General features: G+C 39.6%; 1 protein-coding gene across 1 annotated transcript; it reads right to left on the reverse strand.

The window, feature by feature from the left end:
• Positions 1–582: 582 nt before the first annotated feature.
• ccni (cyclin I) lies at positions 583–17,663 on the reverse strand. The gene is made up of 10 exons (XM_006782096.3): positions 17,435–17,663; positions 15,589–15,748; positions 7,724–7,858; positions 6,279–6,353; positions 6,058–6,198; positions 5,670–5,798; positions 4,868–4,969; positions 2,515–2,647; positions 2,051–2,283; positions 583–1,645 (listed from the first exon to the last, which is right to left on the reverse strand). Exons 2-10 carry the CDS (start codon positions 15,700–15,702, stop codon positions 1,454–1,456), a joined length of 1,254 nt encoding a protein of 417 aa, XP_006782159.1. The 5' UTR covers positions 15,703–15,748; positions 17,435–17,663; the 3' UTR covers positions 583–1,453.
• Positions 17,664–18,599: the final 936 nt, after the last annotated feature.

Below are 18,599 nucleotides of genomic sequence, written 5' to 3' on the forward strand. Positions count from 1 at the left end.
TGTCTAGTGTCAATTATATCGTCAGTTATATCGTTATCGCAAATTTTCAAATGTATATCGTGATAAATATTTTTGGTCATATCGCCCTGCTCTACTTTATACTTTGATTTTTAGTGTTGAAATGACATCAGGAGCTCGCCTTACTGCTTCTATAGCAAAGCCAAAAATCTCCGACAGCTGTGGGTATAACACTGTCCTTTTTTGCAGTTTGTGTGAAAGTAATCTGGAACAAACGGAAGACACAGCACATGCTCAGTTTCATATTCTTTATTTACTGGTGCCGTGGTGCGTTCAGGGACCTGGCATGGCCACCGACAACTCCTACAGCAGGAACAACAGAGCTTTTTTTCATGAAGGAAAATATACTGAACATGAAGGGATGTAAAAAAAAAAAAAAAAAACACAGCGTGTTTTAGCTTTGAACATCAAAGCAAAGATAGTCACTCAATTCCAAAGAAAAAACAGCTTAAAACACATATCTGTCTATTAATTTTAAGCAGCCGCTTAACCAAAAAACACAACTCAGGATTGGGATAAATGTAGCTGGATAACATCATGTTAGCCAGGATAAGTCAGAGTTGATTTCTTTTCTTTTTTTTTTTTATTAACTCATGCATCACAGCCAGATTGTTTTCTTACTTTTTCAAAACACACAATCCACAAATAGCTGCTTTTCGGGCCCCAAAACAAACAGTAAACGAACGTTTGGTGGCCGAAACACGCGTTCATTCAGTTGAGTGTCACAACAAGCTTGAAAGGAAAATAAATGTTTATATTAGCATCTTTTTAACAATCAGATTTTACCGGGGGAAAAAAAAATTCCCCGCCAAAAGGGTGAAAACTACAGATAATCTACACAAACCTTCATACGGTTGATTCAGACTCTATGAATATGTTATAAATAGGCAGAGTGAGGAGGGACGGGATAAAAGTATAAATATATGAAAATAAAGACAAATATAAGGTGACAAACAGACGCAGGAAGTCAAGTCTAGGGTTTTTTTTTCAGTATTTTCTACTTATAATTTTTTAGATTCTCATGTTTGTGTTCAACAAATAGAATTAATAAGAACAGAGTAGCAGCGGCAGGTTTTTTAGTTTTTGAATGTTTAAATATTTTTTTGGGGCTCTGTTGTCCCTACTGCAGGGGATGATGGGAGCTGACTGCAGGCCACCCGAACAGCTCGGCATCACACAGAGTTGGGAGGGGGAGGGAGAGTGGGACGGGGGTCATTTCACCGCAACCAAAACAGTCTTAACCACTAACATCATCTTCTTTTTAGCGGCAACTCTGACGGGCAACTTTCCCTTCGGAGCTGCTGCTTTTTACTTGGAATCTCTCAGGCTTACATTTTTTAGTCGGAAAGATTTAATTTTCCACGACAGTTTCCTGAAAACAGGAAGATGATGTTGGCGTCAAGGCGATTTTGGCAGACAGCTTCCTGTTTGGTCTCTAGGAGGCGCTGGCTGGCTGCAGAGGTGGGCAGGGGGAGGAGCTGCCTTCCAGTCGAGCTGGCAAAACTCCTCCTCCGGCTATTGGCGTTTTTGCCCCTTCCTGGACGGCGGTGGTATTGGTGGTGGTGACGTCTTCGTTGTAGAGACGTTTAATGCCATCGTAAAAGTCATCCACCTCCATCTCCTCCACCTGGACAGGGAGAGAGATATTTATTGCTACAGCTACTGATTCCCATATTCTGCTTATTTTCAGCTCCATATTTTTATTCTAGGGTAGCTTTGCATGATTCAGAGTTCAGAATAAGCCTCTTTTGTTCCCAGCTGAGCCGCTCAGTTCAGCCTCTGTTTGAAGCAGCCTCATTTAACTCCATTTCATCCCCTTCTAACTAACTTGTCTGAGTAATTCACCCTAGCAATTAGAATATTTGAACATCAGGTGGGTGATGTGGAAGCCAGAGTGAGGCTTCTTGAGGCTTCCCTTCTGTCTGACATCATCAAGAGGAGAAAAAAGTGTAACAGTGCATAAATGACAGGAAACAGAGGAAATAACAACAGGTCCAGCCTAATATCAAATGTGAGAAGAAAATAGAGTCACCTTGCGTTTGGTCGAGGCCTTGCAGCGCAGTGTGACCTTCTGCAGGTGATTAAGATGGCGGAGGTGTTTGGGGGGAGAAAGCAGGGCTGGGATGCTGCTGTCTGCAGAGGAGGAGGAGGAGATGACACTCAAGGGCTGCTGGCTCTCCTCCTCTTCCCCACCACTAGCAGTAGACTGTGGGTGGGCAGAGGTGACATGGTCCCTGGAAGACTCGGTGGTGGAGGTGATGGTCCCTACAAAAGAGGACGTCACAAATACAGCTCACGCCCTCTGATGCTAACACTTGCTTTATGAATATAAAATGTGGCTTACTAAGAAAACTACTTTTTTTTCTCAGTGGCAAAACACTTTCACAGGTCTGAGTTGGTGACTGGCTCAGTAGCATAATGTGCTTCAAGAAAGATTTCAGACACTGTCCTCCAGCAAAATCTGATAAGCAGCTCTCATGTAGAAGTCAAACATACCCAGTGTGCAGCAGGGTGGTGTAGGCTGCGGGGGCTGGTAGATGTACACGGTGTTCGGAGGCAGGGGAGCTCTCAGTGTGGAAAGACTACGAGCCACCAGCTCACGGCTGCGAATCAGCTCAGAGCTGTCGATCTAAGGAACAGAGAGAGAGACTTATCTTTACACTAGCTCTGCAGCCCTGAGCTGATGTGATGGACAGAAGCATGTGTGCTCGCCTTTAACTAGTAAAATTCAGTTTGATCACCGCAGCTTGTAAAATAGTCTTAACTTCTAGTGGAATCGTTCATGTTTGTGTTCACAATTTTTCATCCTCCTGCTACACAAAATCAACATTTTCTCATTTTAAAAGGTGAAAAAGTCCATACGTGGACAGGCTGCCATTGTTCCGAGACATACGTGTCATCATCTTTAATCTGTTACCGAGTAAAAACATGTTCCCCATTTAGGTTTGGTCAAAAATGACTTTATGCTTTGGCTTAAACTGCAGTGGTTGCCTATTTCTTTGTGGCCAAGGTGATGCATCGCTGCTTTATGTGGACAAAATACTACAGACATGAAACGAAACTAAAAGTGTCTTCATGTACACACAGATTATGAGGACGCAGCTGCTTTGTTCACCGCTTCTGAATGGCTGTCATGTGACCTGTGCTTTGTCGCTGATGGTCAGTTGACAGCAGACATACCAGGTTCCTGTTGCCTGGGTAACCCTCTAATATATTTACTGCCACATATCAAAAAGCAAAATCCAGCGCTCTCATTGGTAGTCACTTCAATTGTTCGCCTGGACATTCAGAAAACTTAAGGCTCGCCCACTCCACACCACCAGGACTCTTTTCAAATGACAGTGCTTTGACGCCACTGAGGATGACTTCCTGTGTGGACACCACTTACGCTCTGCCACTTTTCTCATCAAAAGTAAGAAGAAGGAAAATTTATTTACCTATTCCAGTTAAAATCCCTTCATCCTACTTCAATAAGCATGTTACACGCTAATATAGAAAACACATAAAAATATTCCACCTTTAAAGTTCCTGGTTTCAGAACAGTGAATTTAATATATACAGTAAAATATCCTTTCAGTATTTAAGGGACAGAGCTGTTTTTCTTTCTTACACCTAGTCACATTTTTTTTGTATTTTTGACAAATTACTGTAAAACACAAGTCATTCGATGGAGATCCTCTCCATCCATCCTCAACCTTTTTTGTGCCACGGGCCGGTTTATGTCCAACAATATTTTCATGGACCCGCCTTTAAGGTGTCGCGGATACATACAACAAAATAAAACCAGTACCGCTACCAAAAGAAAAAGAAGATTTATTCATAACACACGGGAAAAGACCCAGGAAAACCGAGTTAACGATAAAAACAATAACAATAAAAACCCTGAAAACTATAAATTTCCCATTTCCCTACAGTTCTACTCTGATGAGCCACAAAGTAAAGAATGAGGTAAAAACAAAGAGAAGGCCCTCCACAAATCTGTGTTTAATATGAGTGAGGTGACCGCTGGTGCCCTTTGTCTGACAACAGAGCTCTCCTCCTGAAAGTCATGATGCTCAGTATAGAAACTGTTGCATTAGTTCCTCTCGTTTTTCCTCACAGTACTTCTTCCCTTTCTGCTACAGTCATGCTGCAGGTGTAGCGCCCTCTGCTGGTATTTGTTTGCTCTTTTTTCCTCTGTGTTTCAGCCTGTTTGTCTTCCTGTCATCCAGAGTGAGCCATGGAAAAATAAATGACAAAACTAATTTAAGAAAAAAAACAAAACAAACAAGCAAAAACAGAAAAAACAACAACAACATAATTTGTTGTTTTTTTGTGGTTTGTTTTTTTAATGCTAACAGGAACTTGGAAAGGAACTCAATGAACTTGAGGACCACAGTTTCCTTTTTGTTCAGCAGTTTAAAGTTCTACTTTCTTAAATGAGGTAAATGGTTTTACATCTGCAGCTGCTGCTTGGCTAAAGCCTCAAATGTCTTTCTTTGCCTATAGTTATTGGTCGTTTTTACTTAGGATGACAAAAACCAATCAGATTCCAGGTTTTTCTTATCATGCCACACCAGAGAAATATTGCACAATGTGTGTGTGCTTGTTTTTCTTTTTTTTTTTTTTTAACTACTGAACAGCAAATAGAGGAACAAGCCTAACAGCTTTTACTTCCCCTTGCTGCTCTCTGACACATCTTGTATGTTAAACATGGCTGCCCATCAGTGTAGACTTATAATGACATTGGAAAGCTACAGTCAAATCCCAATCCCACAAAGAAGTTGTTCTAAAGAGGTCACATGAACGCCTGAAGTCTTCAGAGATAAACCAAACTATGACAGAGCTCCAAAGACTGACAGACTGATACCTGCGCCTTCCTCAGGAGCTCGATAGTGAGAGCCAGCCAGTCAGGACAGCAGTTCTCCAGCTCCAGGGTGAAGACGGCCAAAGCCAGCATGGATCCTCTGAGCTATGGAAACACATGAGGGACAAACGTGCTCAAAAACCAAGCTCAAGTTAAGCTTACAAAATGACACATTAAATAAAAAGAGAAGCGAGTGAAAGTGGAAATGTTAAAGGTTTGTTAAAGGTTTGGTGCCATTAAATTGGTCTGGAGTCACAGCTTGTAACAGCAAATGTGTTTTATAAACACACTTTTGATAAATGACTGTGGTATGCTGTGTTTCCTATGATAAAGATTATATTTTTGGTAAGTGTGGCAAGTTTGTGACCTGGTTCTTGCTCTGCAGGTTCTAGTCAGAGTGACCCTAGAGCTCACAGCAAATATTCAGAGCAGAAAAAAAGCATCCATTACAGCAGGACAAGATCAGATCTACACACCAGCAACCTGGCCAGTGAGCAAGCCAGCAGGGAAAACCTGTGACATAAATTGCCAGCGCTAGCTTGTTAGCAAAATAGTAGTAGGGGCTTTCCACTGTGGGGTGACTATAAGCTGTTATTTTTATTGATTATTAACCCTTCAAAGACTCACTCTTAGCCAAGACAGGCCCTGACATTGAGGTCATAACACTGCATATATACATAAATATCATAATTTTATTATTTATTGTGTTATCTTAATATTTAAATGAAAAGTGGTATGAAAGGCTCCGTGCTGAAGGCATAATATCTTCAATCTGTAAAGTAAGAAATACTGAGTGTGTGCGTACCTGCATGACTGTGTGGTCAGCCAGACAGTGGTAGAGTCGCTGAGTGAGCAGGGCGAGGTGCTGAGAGCGGTTAAGTCCCAACATGGAATCCAAGAACCCGGAGCGACACGACAGCACCATCGCGTGGAACTGGAGAGGAAGGAGAGGAAAAATTTATTGATCTGAATGAAGAAAAGAGAATCTGTGAAATTAACTGCAGACTGGTTTGAATTAGAAGCAACAACAGCACAAAAAAGCACTTCTAAAAACTGGATTTAAGTGCATTAAAATAAAAACAGAAAGAAAACTGCAGGAATTTCTTTTTGCCCCCAGGTGTCACTAGCTGACTTTAATCACTTTAAAAAGTAATACTGTGTAAGCATTTGTGCTTGTGTGTGATTAGACGTACGATGTGCAGGAAGTCCAGCGCTGTGGCTGTGTGCAGGTCCCAGTTCAGTTTGTCCAAGATGATCCTCTCCATCCTCAGGATCTCTGAGGGAGAACAGCCGCACCCGCTGGAGGCGGCGAGCTCCCTCAGTGATGGCACACACTGGCAAACACACACACGGAGTCAGCTCTAACTGTCCTGATGCACTGCCTACAATCTAGAGTGTGTGTGTCTATATTCACCTCATCCTCCTCACAGGTCTTGGCAGCCAGGAAGAAGCAGGCGATGGCAATGCAGCGCAGGTACTTTGGACGGGCCTGACAACAGTTAACATGATTAATCAGTTACGTATAATTTAAGGATTATATATTTAATCAATCTGAAAAACTTTTCACCATCTACTCTCTGGGTTCACTTTTAGCTACTATTCTGGTTCTTCCAGGAGAATATCAGAGTGTTCCCAAACCAGCCGAGAGACTTAAGGGCCATTTATTTGGCTGACAAACAGCCAAATAAATGCTGTGTTTACAATAAAAAGATTGCACCTTAATGCAAATTAGGTATATAGATTGTATCTAACATGATACATTTAATCTAGTCTAATAATTTCAAGTCCAGAGAGAAAACTGCGTAACACTAGGATCATAGGATATTCATAGTATTTTCATATTCTGGAGTATCTGGAGGAAACCAGAATTACAGAGATGTTATCACTCTCATTCATGATTTTGGACTACGTGAGGCTGCTGAGGAATAAAAAGGACTTTAATAAATGTTATACGTTTTATAAAAGTGGCAGTCTGAACATCAAGGCCTACATTCACTCTGTTGTTAATAAGATGACCTTCATTGGTGGCAGAGTCCGATGTTTATCTGCTGTATCTCATATCTGAGTTTCAGTATCCTGATAAAGGTCTAAGACTGACAAACGTTTGATTGTAGTGAAGATTTCTTTAGAACAAATGAAACTAAACAACAATGAAGAAAAAGAAATGTCTGTCATTTGATATATGCTTACAGGAAAACACCATCAACGCGAGCCTTAAAAATGACTTTACACTTTTAGCTTGTTTCCCAGAAATGTGTATTCCCCAATTGCCTGATGAGTGGTTGCTGGAGGCTGTTGTTAGGTGCACCAAAAACACAATGGCAATTGCTTTGGTCATTTGCAGACTACTGTGCTTGCAGAGTTCTGGCAACAGCAAGACATAACTTTTACTCTGAAGGCAAATTAATGCTAAATCAGTGGTTTGGAAATGATTTTGTTTGATGGTTAAATTTTTTCCTTTTGTAGTCGTCAACTGTCTGCGAGCTCCCTAAACTGGCAGCTAGCCATCAAACCTTTGACAAGCCCAGTCTTAGACAGGCTCTAAAAACCATCAAGTGTTCTTGCAGGAATGATTAGTTAGTTAGGCAAACATAGCCTGCTTTGTAGCATAAGTTGCCATGGTGATGGCACGAAGTGAAGTAAACGATGTAAGTGAAGTGAATGGCTCTGAAATCTTAAACCCTCCCTTAAACACACATTTTTCATTCACTTACTGTCTGTTTATTATGAGTTCTATTACATTTACTTTTTAAAAGATTCCCTACACTCAGATTTTCTGATTGGAGGTTTAGGCTGCTCTCTGCAAACCCTCACATGCTAACAGCAGGATTTACAGCACACCTGTTGCTCTCTATGTACCTTGATGGGAGCGAGAAAGCGATCCAGGATGCTGACAGCTAACACCAGCGTCTCTGGGTACAGCTGCAGCCTGCCATGGACCTCCGTCAGCCAGCGCACCGCCTCGTCCCGCTGGGCCGGGGAGATGTCTGTATCCTGCAGACAACAAAAAAAACCCAAAACATTAAGACTGACTCAAGGGTTCGATGTCATTCATTATTCCCTACAACATACAACAAAGTATGCCACTGTGCAATTTTTATTTATATATTTTCATATTATTTATAATTTTTTTAAAACTTGTTTATTTTTTGTTTTGAAAGCTACTTAAATGTGTTGTATTTAATAATAACTATTAGTAGTCATCTTCCATTACCATTTCTACAACGCAGTCCTGCAGAAACACTGAGGTTTAAGCCCAGCGTTATGCACAACACTGAACTATTTGTGGAACAAAGTTGGAAAAAACAAAGAAACAAAGAAACTGGAAATCTTGCAGAGCCTTATTTTCTCAAAGACTTCCTCGACAGGGCAAAATGGGGTTAGACAGCAAACTGGAATCTGATTTCAGGTATTTCAGGACAATCTTGAGGAGGATTCTGCGACTGACACACTTCCACTGAAGGGCCAAACAGGATCTTAAATCAGCTTGGCAGGCGGATTAGACTTGCCAGCAGATCTGCCTCAAAAACATTCCAAGAATTCCTTCTGTAAAGCATCTGAGAACTGAAAGAATTCACCAGCTGACGCACCATTCTCACAAGTTTGTAACACTAAGATAAAATGGGTTTATATGCCATGCACAGGCTTTCTGTTTGGAAACTCCACTGGATTTTTAATTTGTTGGTTGGTTGAATGGTTCAACATTCAACCATTTAACTGCATTTATGATATAATTACTGCAGAATGAAAATAACCCTGCAACAAAATCTGTTAAAGCATGACGACACACTGCAAAACCCATGTGCACAATAATAAACTGTAAAATATATATGTCTACTGAGCCACTTTAAACTTATTCGACCTTTGCTGTGCTTTTTTTTTATTATTCTGCAGTACAATGAATTTACTGGACTAATTTGCTGCTTTTTCAGCCCCTTTATTGTATTATATTTGGCTACAGTGGTTTAATGTAGTCTTTCCTACAATTCCGTGTTGTCATATTTCATTTTATCGAGCTCCTCAACTTTATTTAAGCTATTAAAGTTTTTGTTGCTGTAACAAAGAAATGTACCGACTTTTGGGAAAAACAAAGCGCATCCTTATTATAAACGAGTAGAAAATGTGACAAGTGCAGGTCTGACATATAAAACCAGGTGAAAAACTGCTTTAAATGAAGATAAAACAGAAATAATGTTTCAAAAGATGGATTTTTTTTTTAGCCAAATCCTACTATCATACGGTGACCATATTTTGATTTCCAAAAAAGAGGACACTTGGCACAGTCATGAAGAACTTTAATATTAGTGTTTGCTTAAAAAAACGTTTACATTTTTAAACGATGCCTTCTCTGTCCGGTTAATGAATGGTGAAATAAAAAATGTCACATAGGCTTTTACAAGTCATCAAGTGCACAAAAAAAAAAGAAAAAGGAAAAAAAGAGGATGATTGGTCACCCTATACCACATGTGCGCAACTCCAGGCCTCGAAAGCTGGTGTCCTGCAGGTTTTAGGTGTCTTTGATCCAACACAACGGATTTAAATGGCTAAATTACCTCCTCAACATGTCTCGTAGTTCTCCAGAGGCCTGGTAATGAACTAATCATTTGATTCAGGTGTGTTGGCCCAGGGTGAGATCTAAAACCTGCAGGACACCAGCCCTCGAGGCCTGGAGTTGCCCACCCCTGCCCTATACTATCATTAACAAGTAGAGATTTTTTTTCCCACCCATCCATCTATTCTTTGCTACACTCGTCAACTGTTCATCCTCTTGAGACTCGGTGGATGTGTTGCTGAGCATCAGCTGCCTTAATGTTGTTTCATATTCAGTGTTACCAGCTTGTCCCCTTGGCTTTCTGTGTGTGGACAATTATTAATATGTATTACCAAACCTTTTAACTATCACTCTACAGGGCCGAACCCTAACACAAATTCTGACCATTTAATAACTCTAAAAAAACAGAGTCTTAACCCCTAAACAGGCATTTTGACACCTGAAAGTTTAATCACTCTGATGGACTAAAAGTTACATTGGTTCATAAAAGAGAATTGGACACATTTGATCTAACCTTTCCTCTTTGGTGACAAAACACAGATTACAAAGCACAATATAATTTTAGTTTATAGTTCAGAGCTTTTTACCCCTGTCGCACAAAGAGGTTTTGAGATTGCTACAGTGCTTAAACCATCAAACGGCACTAAAAACCTCAACAGCAGCAAGTTTCTACAAAAACAATGACCCTGTTAACACCCAAACATCAGCAGGACTCATTACAGTCAGGCATCTGTGCACCAGACATGAGCCAAAAGTTCATTTGTGTGTGAAAGTGGTTTGACAAAGGTGGTAATTACATTTCAAAGCTGCCATTAGCTCCAAATTACCAGACACTATAACTACATGTAATAGTCAGTTATGTGCTAAAACTGACACTAACCTAAAGGGGACATTTTATTCCTGTACTCTACTTAAGTAGAGTAGTTCAAAATAACTTTTGTCTCTCTTACCGCTAGAGTACTTTAGTTCCTCTTCTATCTAAAACGAACCATTTTAACTGGCTACCCTCGTCATCAAAAACAGCAAGTGGGAGGGGCTTCTGAGCCACTATGATATCACAGAAAGCCAAGAGTAGAAAAAACGTTCTCAAACCAAGCGTTCACAGCAAACTGAAACCTGAGGTTTTGTCTCACAGGGATCACTTGTACAAATGCTAATGTTAACTTCTGGAACTATAATCTATATGTATATGAAAATAAAGGACAGAGCACAATAGGTCCACTTTAAACCTGCTGGTGAATGTACTGGACTGGCCATTAAATGGTCAATTTTCAGAATGAACCACGATTTAAGATATTTAGTTTTTATTTTGATGTTTCCGTGTTTAAATAACACGCTATAGCACGCTATGCTATAACAAAACTTAAGACTTAAACATTTCTGATTTGTCACATAGCTTCTGTAAGTCGTGGCTTACAGTTTCTTGCAGGAGAGGCCAAAGGTCAAAGCACAGCTGAATGCACCGGCCAATTAATCTGCAACGTGACACCATCTGGCCTCTCAGCTCTTGACTGTCCAAACTAAAAACAACTGGCCTACTTCCAGCCTGTTTGTACTGGCTGGACACAGAAGACAAGCTCAGTCAGAGGCTAAGGGAAGTAACCCAGACACCAGCTTAAATTAACTTCTTTCATCTCTCTCTAACAATTTACTGGCTACATAGTCTCTGCAGTGTCTTCAGGGTAACTTTGGCCAGCCATCCCTTATCATTATTATCAGAGGGATGGTCAAGGCTTCCTGTAACTTCCTGCAGGGTGTGCCAGTTAAGTTAAGAAACTCATCAAATTTTCCAATCTAAAAATGCTTTTTACAAAAAATTACAAATGCCAAAAAGCTACACAACACAAGACTGTTAGCCCAGAAATTCACCACCAAGTCTGGATTTACTTTTATCCGAAATGACTAAAGATCTCCAAAAGGCATCTGTGAAGGTTCTCAGTCATCCAGGTCATCGTAGTCTAAGGAGCTTGGAAAGAAAAGCGTATGGACTTCTTTAAGTTGCTTGAAGACATTTCACTTCTCATCCAAGAAGCTTCTTCACTTCTAGGGTCAAATGGTGGAGAGTCCCAGATTTAGTCCCAGATGTTTCATTGACTTTTTGCTTAGTGACTTTTGCTCACTGTGACTGTAGTGTTTGAGCACTCCTCTTGTTTTTACACCCTGATTAGACCGACTACCTCCTTGACCTCTAACACTGGGCTCCACACCTGCAAACTGGGCTAAAGGCACTGATAAACATCATAACTATCTGTTACATCATTTGCTGGAGTTTACTGGCTTCTGTGTTATCAGCTCAGTACTACAAATGAGCTTGGCAGGTTCGTTTGTAGTACTTTTTGCTATTTTAAGTAAGGTTAATTTCAGTGTTCCAGTAACATATGCAACGCCTCGTTGTTAAACTTTATATGCAAACATAAGCAGGTTTCTGACCCAGTAAAACTACCCAGGTCTACTTTTGGTTTCCAGATGAACTTTCTGCAGATCAGAGATGCTTCAAAATATGCTCTACAGCTTCAAAATATGCTCTACAGCTTCAAAATATGCTCTACAGCCCTGAACTTTACTAGACATCACCTGATAGAAGCTCATGTGACAATGCACATGTTGACATAGCAGAATCAGCGATTAAACAGTCTTTAGCCAGGCGTAATCTTCAGATACTGGTTGATTTTACTTAAGCTACTGGTTGAATACTAAAGTATTAGTCAGAATAATCTCAGTGGTCTTCTAAGTGGATAATGTCATGACTGAAGCAGCTCCTATGTGGATGCTCCCAATATACCTGTTCAAGGGTATAAATAGTATATTAAATGAAATATATTCCATTTTTTTCAATGTCTAAAAGTCTGTGTCAAAAATCCTCATTTAAATGAATGTGAAATCTTCATGAAAAGTTACAAACCCAGCCTAACCTGTAGTCGTTACTCTTGGGTATGTTGAAGGACATTTTTACCCTAAAAAGTTTAAACAGGACGCTAAGGTTTGGAGTTGTTGTATTAAACCTGTGCAGTTTTTTTAAAATGTATCCAAAGAATAAAAACACGGTGTCTCTACCCTCCACCAAGTCCTCCATAATACACAGAGATGTCAAAATGAAGGTTTTTGTCAACCGGAAGTCACGGCCGCTCTCAGTCAGAATTTTTTTCTATTCAACTTTCACTTTTCACATGATAAATGTTTGTTTGAGCTCCACTTCTTTATCTGCATCTATTTCGCCTTCTGGATGCCTGATGCAGACAGGGGAGCTCTACCCCTCCCAACCCAAATTGGGAAGGGTAGCTCTAGAGGTGACTTTCTCCCTTTTACCCTTCCAAACTAAAATCCCTGCAGTATAAAATGACCTTTCAACACATGTTTCTAGCTTTTCCACACAGAGACAGTGGTTGACACACTAATTCTTGACCTTCTTCCGCATTTAAAATAAGACTCAGCCAGATGTTTCTCTAAATATAGCCCCAGTTAGTTGTTGTCTAACCCTAGCTCCCAGGATTTAGCTCCCAAAACATCTTGCTATCTCCAGATAGCTTCTGATGGGTCCTGTTAGCTCCCTTGAACTCATTGTTGATGCAGCAGTAGGTGAATCTGAACTGCAAACTTTCAGTAGAAAAGTTCTATTTTATCCTTTTCTTTGCTACAAACTAAACGATAAAAAGTATGTTTCATGTTTATTGTGTTCTATGCTTCTCTCATAGTCTTTGTATTCTCGTATACATGGACTGTTAAATCATCTCAACTCAACTACTGTTTTTCAATATGCTAGATAAATAAATAGGTACTTCACCTCTAATCTGAATACTTCTGGCCATGACGTGTGCCTGCTCCAGCGCACGTAACCATGGGACCATAAAAACACCTGAGTCACCTAATGCAGGTGATGTTATATGTGTTATCATGACTACCGCTGCATTGCTCTCTGGGTGTATTTGGACAATGGTATCAGCCCTCAGCAGACAAAAAAGACAAAACCTTCTGTATTTACGAAACAGGGTGATACCTGAGAGAACACCACCACCTTCAACAACAACAAAAACCCCCACCAGCTGGAAAACACAACAACCGAGACACGTGACTGAACTGAACTGAACTGAAAAATACGTTAGTAAGGAATCAAAATCCACCACAGCACCACACGGGGATTATTGACCCAGGTCATGACCCGAGACAGAGGAAAAAGGTCACCTGAACCTGCCAACCCAGCACAAGGTTCATGCTGCTTGTTTGAATAACCAATCCTATTTCACTAACTAGATAACGTGTTTTTGAAGAACATACCTGAACTAGTTGCTAGAGACATATGCCTAATATTTAGCTAAATAAGACTAAGCTGACACTAATGCTAAGCTTAAATTGGGCTTAAAGTAGAGACGAAATACAAAAAAAACCAGAATATATCTAAATCGAACTAAACTAGTTATAGCTCATGTTATAAAGGCATGTAGGAGGGTTATTCTTGACTAAAAAAAAATCTCCATTTTCTAAACATTTTCTTATTTTTGACCATCTGATAAACAGAACTGTGCAATATCCTAGGTAAGTGACATCATGTGAAAACATGCACATACACTGGGCGAGACCACCTGAGGGTGTGATGAAACGACACCTCTGTGACGTCAAATAACAACATGTCGAGACGTTCCCAGTAAACGGGGCGAGACCAGCTGGGCCGAGTGACTGTTCAGTGACTCAACGCCATGTTTCTTCTGCCCTGCTGCTTTGTGATTACACAGTGTCTGTCTATGATAATGTCTGGGAGCAGACTACTCTCTGCAACTCCATTATCAACATGCTGATATGGCACCATTCGAGAGCCATAAAAAGAATGACAATCATTTCATAATCAACAGAAATTGAGTCAGTTTTGTTGGACCTGTGTTGTCTCTGAAAATGTGAACTTTGAGTCGCCTAACACATTAAACCTGTCCGGTATTATTTGTCCAATATTTCAGTGCTGATATTTAAAGACCTTTCAGTGCCGACCCCTTGGCCTGCACCTCTATTAATTGAAAAGGTGCCAGCTCTTTTCAGTAGCCTCGTCTTAAATTCTTGGCTCTATATTTCAGTGTGTAGATGGAAACCCAAGCCTGTGTGAAAGATTACATAATATGGCCAGTGAGGGCTGAGGCCTTGTGGCAGTAAAGCTCACTAAAGAACCATTTAGGCAGCCTGTAAAACATTCACCTCTTTGTTTCCTTTAGGATGGATCGATTTACGGATACACATACTAGTTTCTCTTTGTCATTTACCTGCATCCTTAAGCTTCTCCCTCTCTATCTGCACACCTCACTTACAGTTCTCCTGCTGCATGTGGGAAAGTTGTGTCATTTCACACTGCATTTGTGAATGAGGAGGTCCCAGAATAAGGAAAATGTGCTAATCAGGTGGGTTAGTGAGATAAAAAGGCAACAGATTACAAACACAGTTCTTGGAGGCAGTTTAATATTTACTTTGATTATTTTTGCCATATATCTCCGTTCCAGTGGTGGTTGTTCACATTAAAACTGACTGAAGATTAAAACAATGTTGTCAGCGTATGTAAAAAAAAAAACACATTCCAGTGGACCAAAAGCTTGCGCTTCACACTATTTAGAAGTAATCTGTCTTTTAAAGAAGAAATACATTTTTTCCTTTTAAACAGCTGAGATGTAGCTATACACGTTTGCCTTAGTATGCACAGATTTGTGGATACTCTTCCACTCTCTATATCTGTGAGCCCCACTCACTCACGGTCTTCTCTTGCTGCATGGTGCTAACAATATATTTGTTGCACAGAATGGGAGAAGCTGGGAAAGGCAAGCCAAGAACCGAGAATCCCAGCCAAGCAATGATGCAAACAACCAATTTTTCCAGTATTTCCAATGTTTATTATCTCAGCTTCACTGTCTACAAATACCTCTCATAACTATGTGAGAAAAATGTAGTTTATTGAATTTTCTGATGTATAAACTGAAAATAGTTCATTAATCCCAAGCTAAAAACCATCGGATAGACGAGCCAACAATAACCCTCATTATTCTGCTTTAACTACCAACAGCACCAGCTCTAATGGAAAACATGCTATTAAATATAAATTTGCTGTAGTGCAATTCCCGTACTGGTTTTTGTCAAATCATAATAGTTAGCTATGTGAATACATCAGTTACATAAACAAGGGTGACTTGAGGAAGCATCTCACCTGTGATGAAGGCTTCTTTGGCACATAGACCTTCCACATCTTGGCTTCCCTAGAGGCGGCCTTTTCCAAAAGAAAAGACAGCCTCTGGCGTCCCCAGGGTTCGGTGAACTTCATTGTGTCCTCCCTGGGCTGAGCCTACCTCCCCACTGGATACAGCTACCTGTACAATTGGAGGGGCAGGATATCAGAACATTGCCACCAAGAGCGACTGCACCAGTGCTTTTATACTCACAAAACCACCTTTAAGATATAATTTTTAAGGACCACAAATGTGGTTTTCCAAAGCATACGTCTTTATTTTTCAGTGAGGGATTAAAAACAACAAAGAAGTGACAACATTTACTGAAGGTAGCACAGTCATGAGTCCGCCATCTAGGCTTCTGGCTTCTTCAAAATTGAATAAATTGAACCCTGAGGAGCTGATGATTATATTCCACTTCTGTCTTACGTCACCTATTTCTTACTAAATGTATCTTGTTCCATGCAGCTGTCCTAAATGTCCCATTTATATGTGTACATCATTTGTAATGGATTCAGAAAGAGATTATTAATTATAAATGGTCATAACAATAAATTAAAAACAAAAAATTATTATTATTTGCAAATTACACCATTGCTCTTGTCATTTTGAGCTTTTCAAATATGGATCTCAAAACAGCTGATGTCACATGCCCATGGGCGACTTAATAATATTGTTGGTTACATCCATATAATTAAAAAATTTTTTTTTCAAATGCTTGAATTTTGTATGTGTAATTTTATCACTTTAATCTCTAAAGAAATAAGACATTTCCCCCCTGTCATTTGACTAATCTCAGAAAATATACTGTAAATTTACCACGGGAATCCCTAAAATGTATTACTTTCCCTGTGCTTTTGCCACTGTAATTTCTAAAGATTTTATTTTTTCCTGCAATTTATCAAGATTATTGTTTTCTGTAAATGTACCATTTTAATCTCTGAAAATATACACAATCTCTTTATTATGGCTCACTTTAATCTCTGGGTTAAAAAACAAATCTATAACTTTAGCATTCAATCTCTAAAAAGATTCCGTTTTCCACCTGTACTATTACTAATATAATTTCAAACTACACATCTTTTTTTTTTGTCATTTTATTAATTTTATATCCGTTTTCCCTGCAAATTTACTGCTTTAATCTATGAACATTTTTACCCTCAGAAAACATACCATTTTCCTGTAAATTTACCATTTTAATCTCTCAAAAATGGAGAACAATTTTTATCTAAATGTATTGTTTAACCCTCCGAAAATATAAACGTTCTAACCCTACATTTCCTGTAAGGCTGTGGATCAAATTCAGGGCCGTGGGTGTTTTTTTTGGGGATACTGAAGCTCCTGGAGATGCTTAAACTTTGTGACCTTATCGATCTGAAACTTTAGCTTTGAACCTAGCTAACCGTAATCACATCAGTCACCGTCTAATCTATGACAAACTGAAATCAAACAATTTCTCCTTTTATCAGGAAACTACCGTGAATATCCAACCGGGAAGTCCCTTTCACTTCGGGAAGCACCGAGGCTTCAGGAGCAGGTGTATTACCGACCATTTCCTTATGATATAACCAAGGATCCGGCTATCTTCTGGAGCTGAGCTAATCTGACGTGGCTAGCTGTTCGCTAGCTGACGTAACATGCTATTACTTATATATTCGCTCTTGTTTAAAAACACAAACATAGTTGAAAATGTTCACTACTCTCCACTGTTGTGAAACAAAATCAGCTGCGGTGCGTAAAAGAGTCTCCAGGCTGCGTTAACAACACAGCAGAGACATTTAAATGGCTGAGTCAGACCCAGTAAGTAGCCGGAGCCTCGAGCCTTACCTCCCCTGCGAAGCGGAGAAGACCGCAGTTGGGTTTCATCCGGTCCACTCGGTACAAGGACGAGAGAAAAGGGTGAAAACGGGTACCCGCACTTCACTTTAGTCGTCCATCGTGATTCGGGATAAAAGGGGGTTGTTGTATATAAAATATATAAAAATAAAAGAACGGAATATAGACTGATACGTCTACTTCCGAGGAGGGGACTCGGGGAGGGAGAGCGAATCACAAAGTCTCCGCCCACCTCCACGCCGAACGGGAATGCAAAACAATCAAACCTTCAGCAGAGGGTCACGGTCATACTAATGATACATGTACCTTCAGGGGGAGTTTGTTTAACAGTTTACAGTGAACCTAGTGTACTCAAGGCCATCTAAGATAACCTGTGAGATGGATTCAGCATAGCTTCTACATTTGTAGATGCAACCCTGTTTAAAAACACAAAAAACACTGAATAGGGAGCCAGTGCAAGACTGCTGATACTGGAGAAATGTCATCTCTCTTTTTTGTCCCAGTCAGTAATCAGGCTGCAGCATTTTGCACTATTAATAGACTAGCAGTAGATGATTGATTAACTTTAGTGTACAGTGCATTAAAGAAACAAAAGTAAACATAACTCTTTTCTATTAAAAAATAATAATAAAATTAAATTTAACCCTTTAAGACCTACCATAGAACCAAGTCCGCCAGAGCTTATATTATATTTTTACATGCTGTAGTGCCATTTTTGGGAGCATTTCAAGTTGCTATACATCAATACAACCATTACAGCCTAGATTTTAATAATATGTAGGAATTAAGTGCATAGTGATTACATAAATTGCAAAAAAGTGCAATAAACTACAAAAAAATTGAAAATCGTTTTTGTTTTTTTAACATATATTTCTAGTTAGAGAAATTTAAGAGGCTTATCCCTCAAAACTGTAAATACAAAAAAGTTGCACAAAATAGTTTCCCACCACAGGAAATTTATTTTGAGTGCCTTCATAGTTTTATTTTTGAAATACACCAATTTTTATACACTGCAGGAAAAACGAAAATAAATATTATAGTGCAAATTTGCAAAAAAGCAGCATATGCATCAAAATAAACTATTTCCAGCAGTGCAATATGAGTCCTAAGCATCCCAGAAACGATGCAGAAAGTCATAAAGTCAAAGATAACTTTT

The sequence above is a fragment of the Neolamprologus brichardi genome, chromosome 7 (assembly GCF_056152115.1).
Source record: "Neolamprologus brichardi isolate AB-2024 chromosome 7, ASM5615211v1, whole genome shotgun sequence".
NCBI classification, from domain to species: Eukaryota; Metazoa; Chordata; class Actinopteri; order Cichliformes; family Cichlidae; genus Neolamprologus; species Neolamprologus brichardi.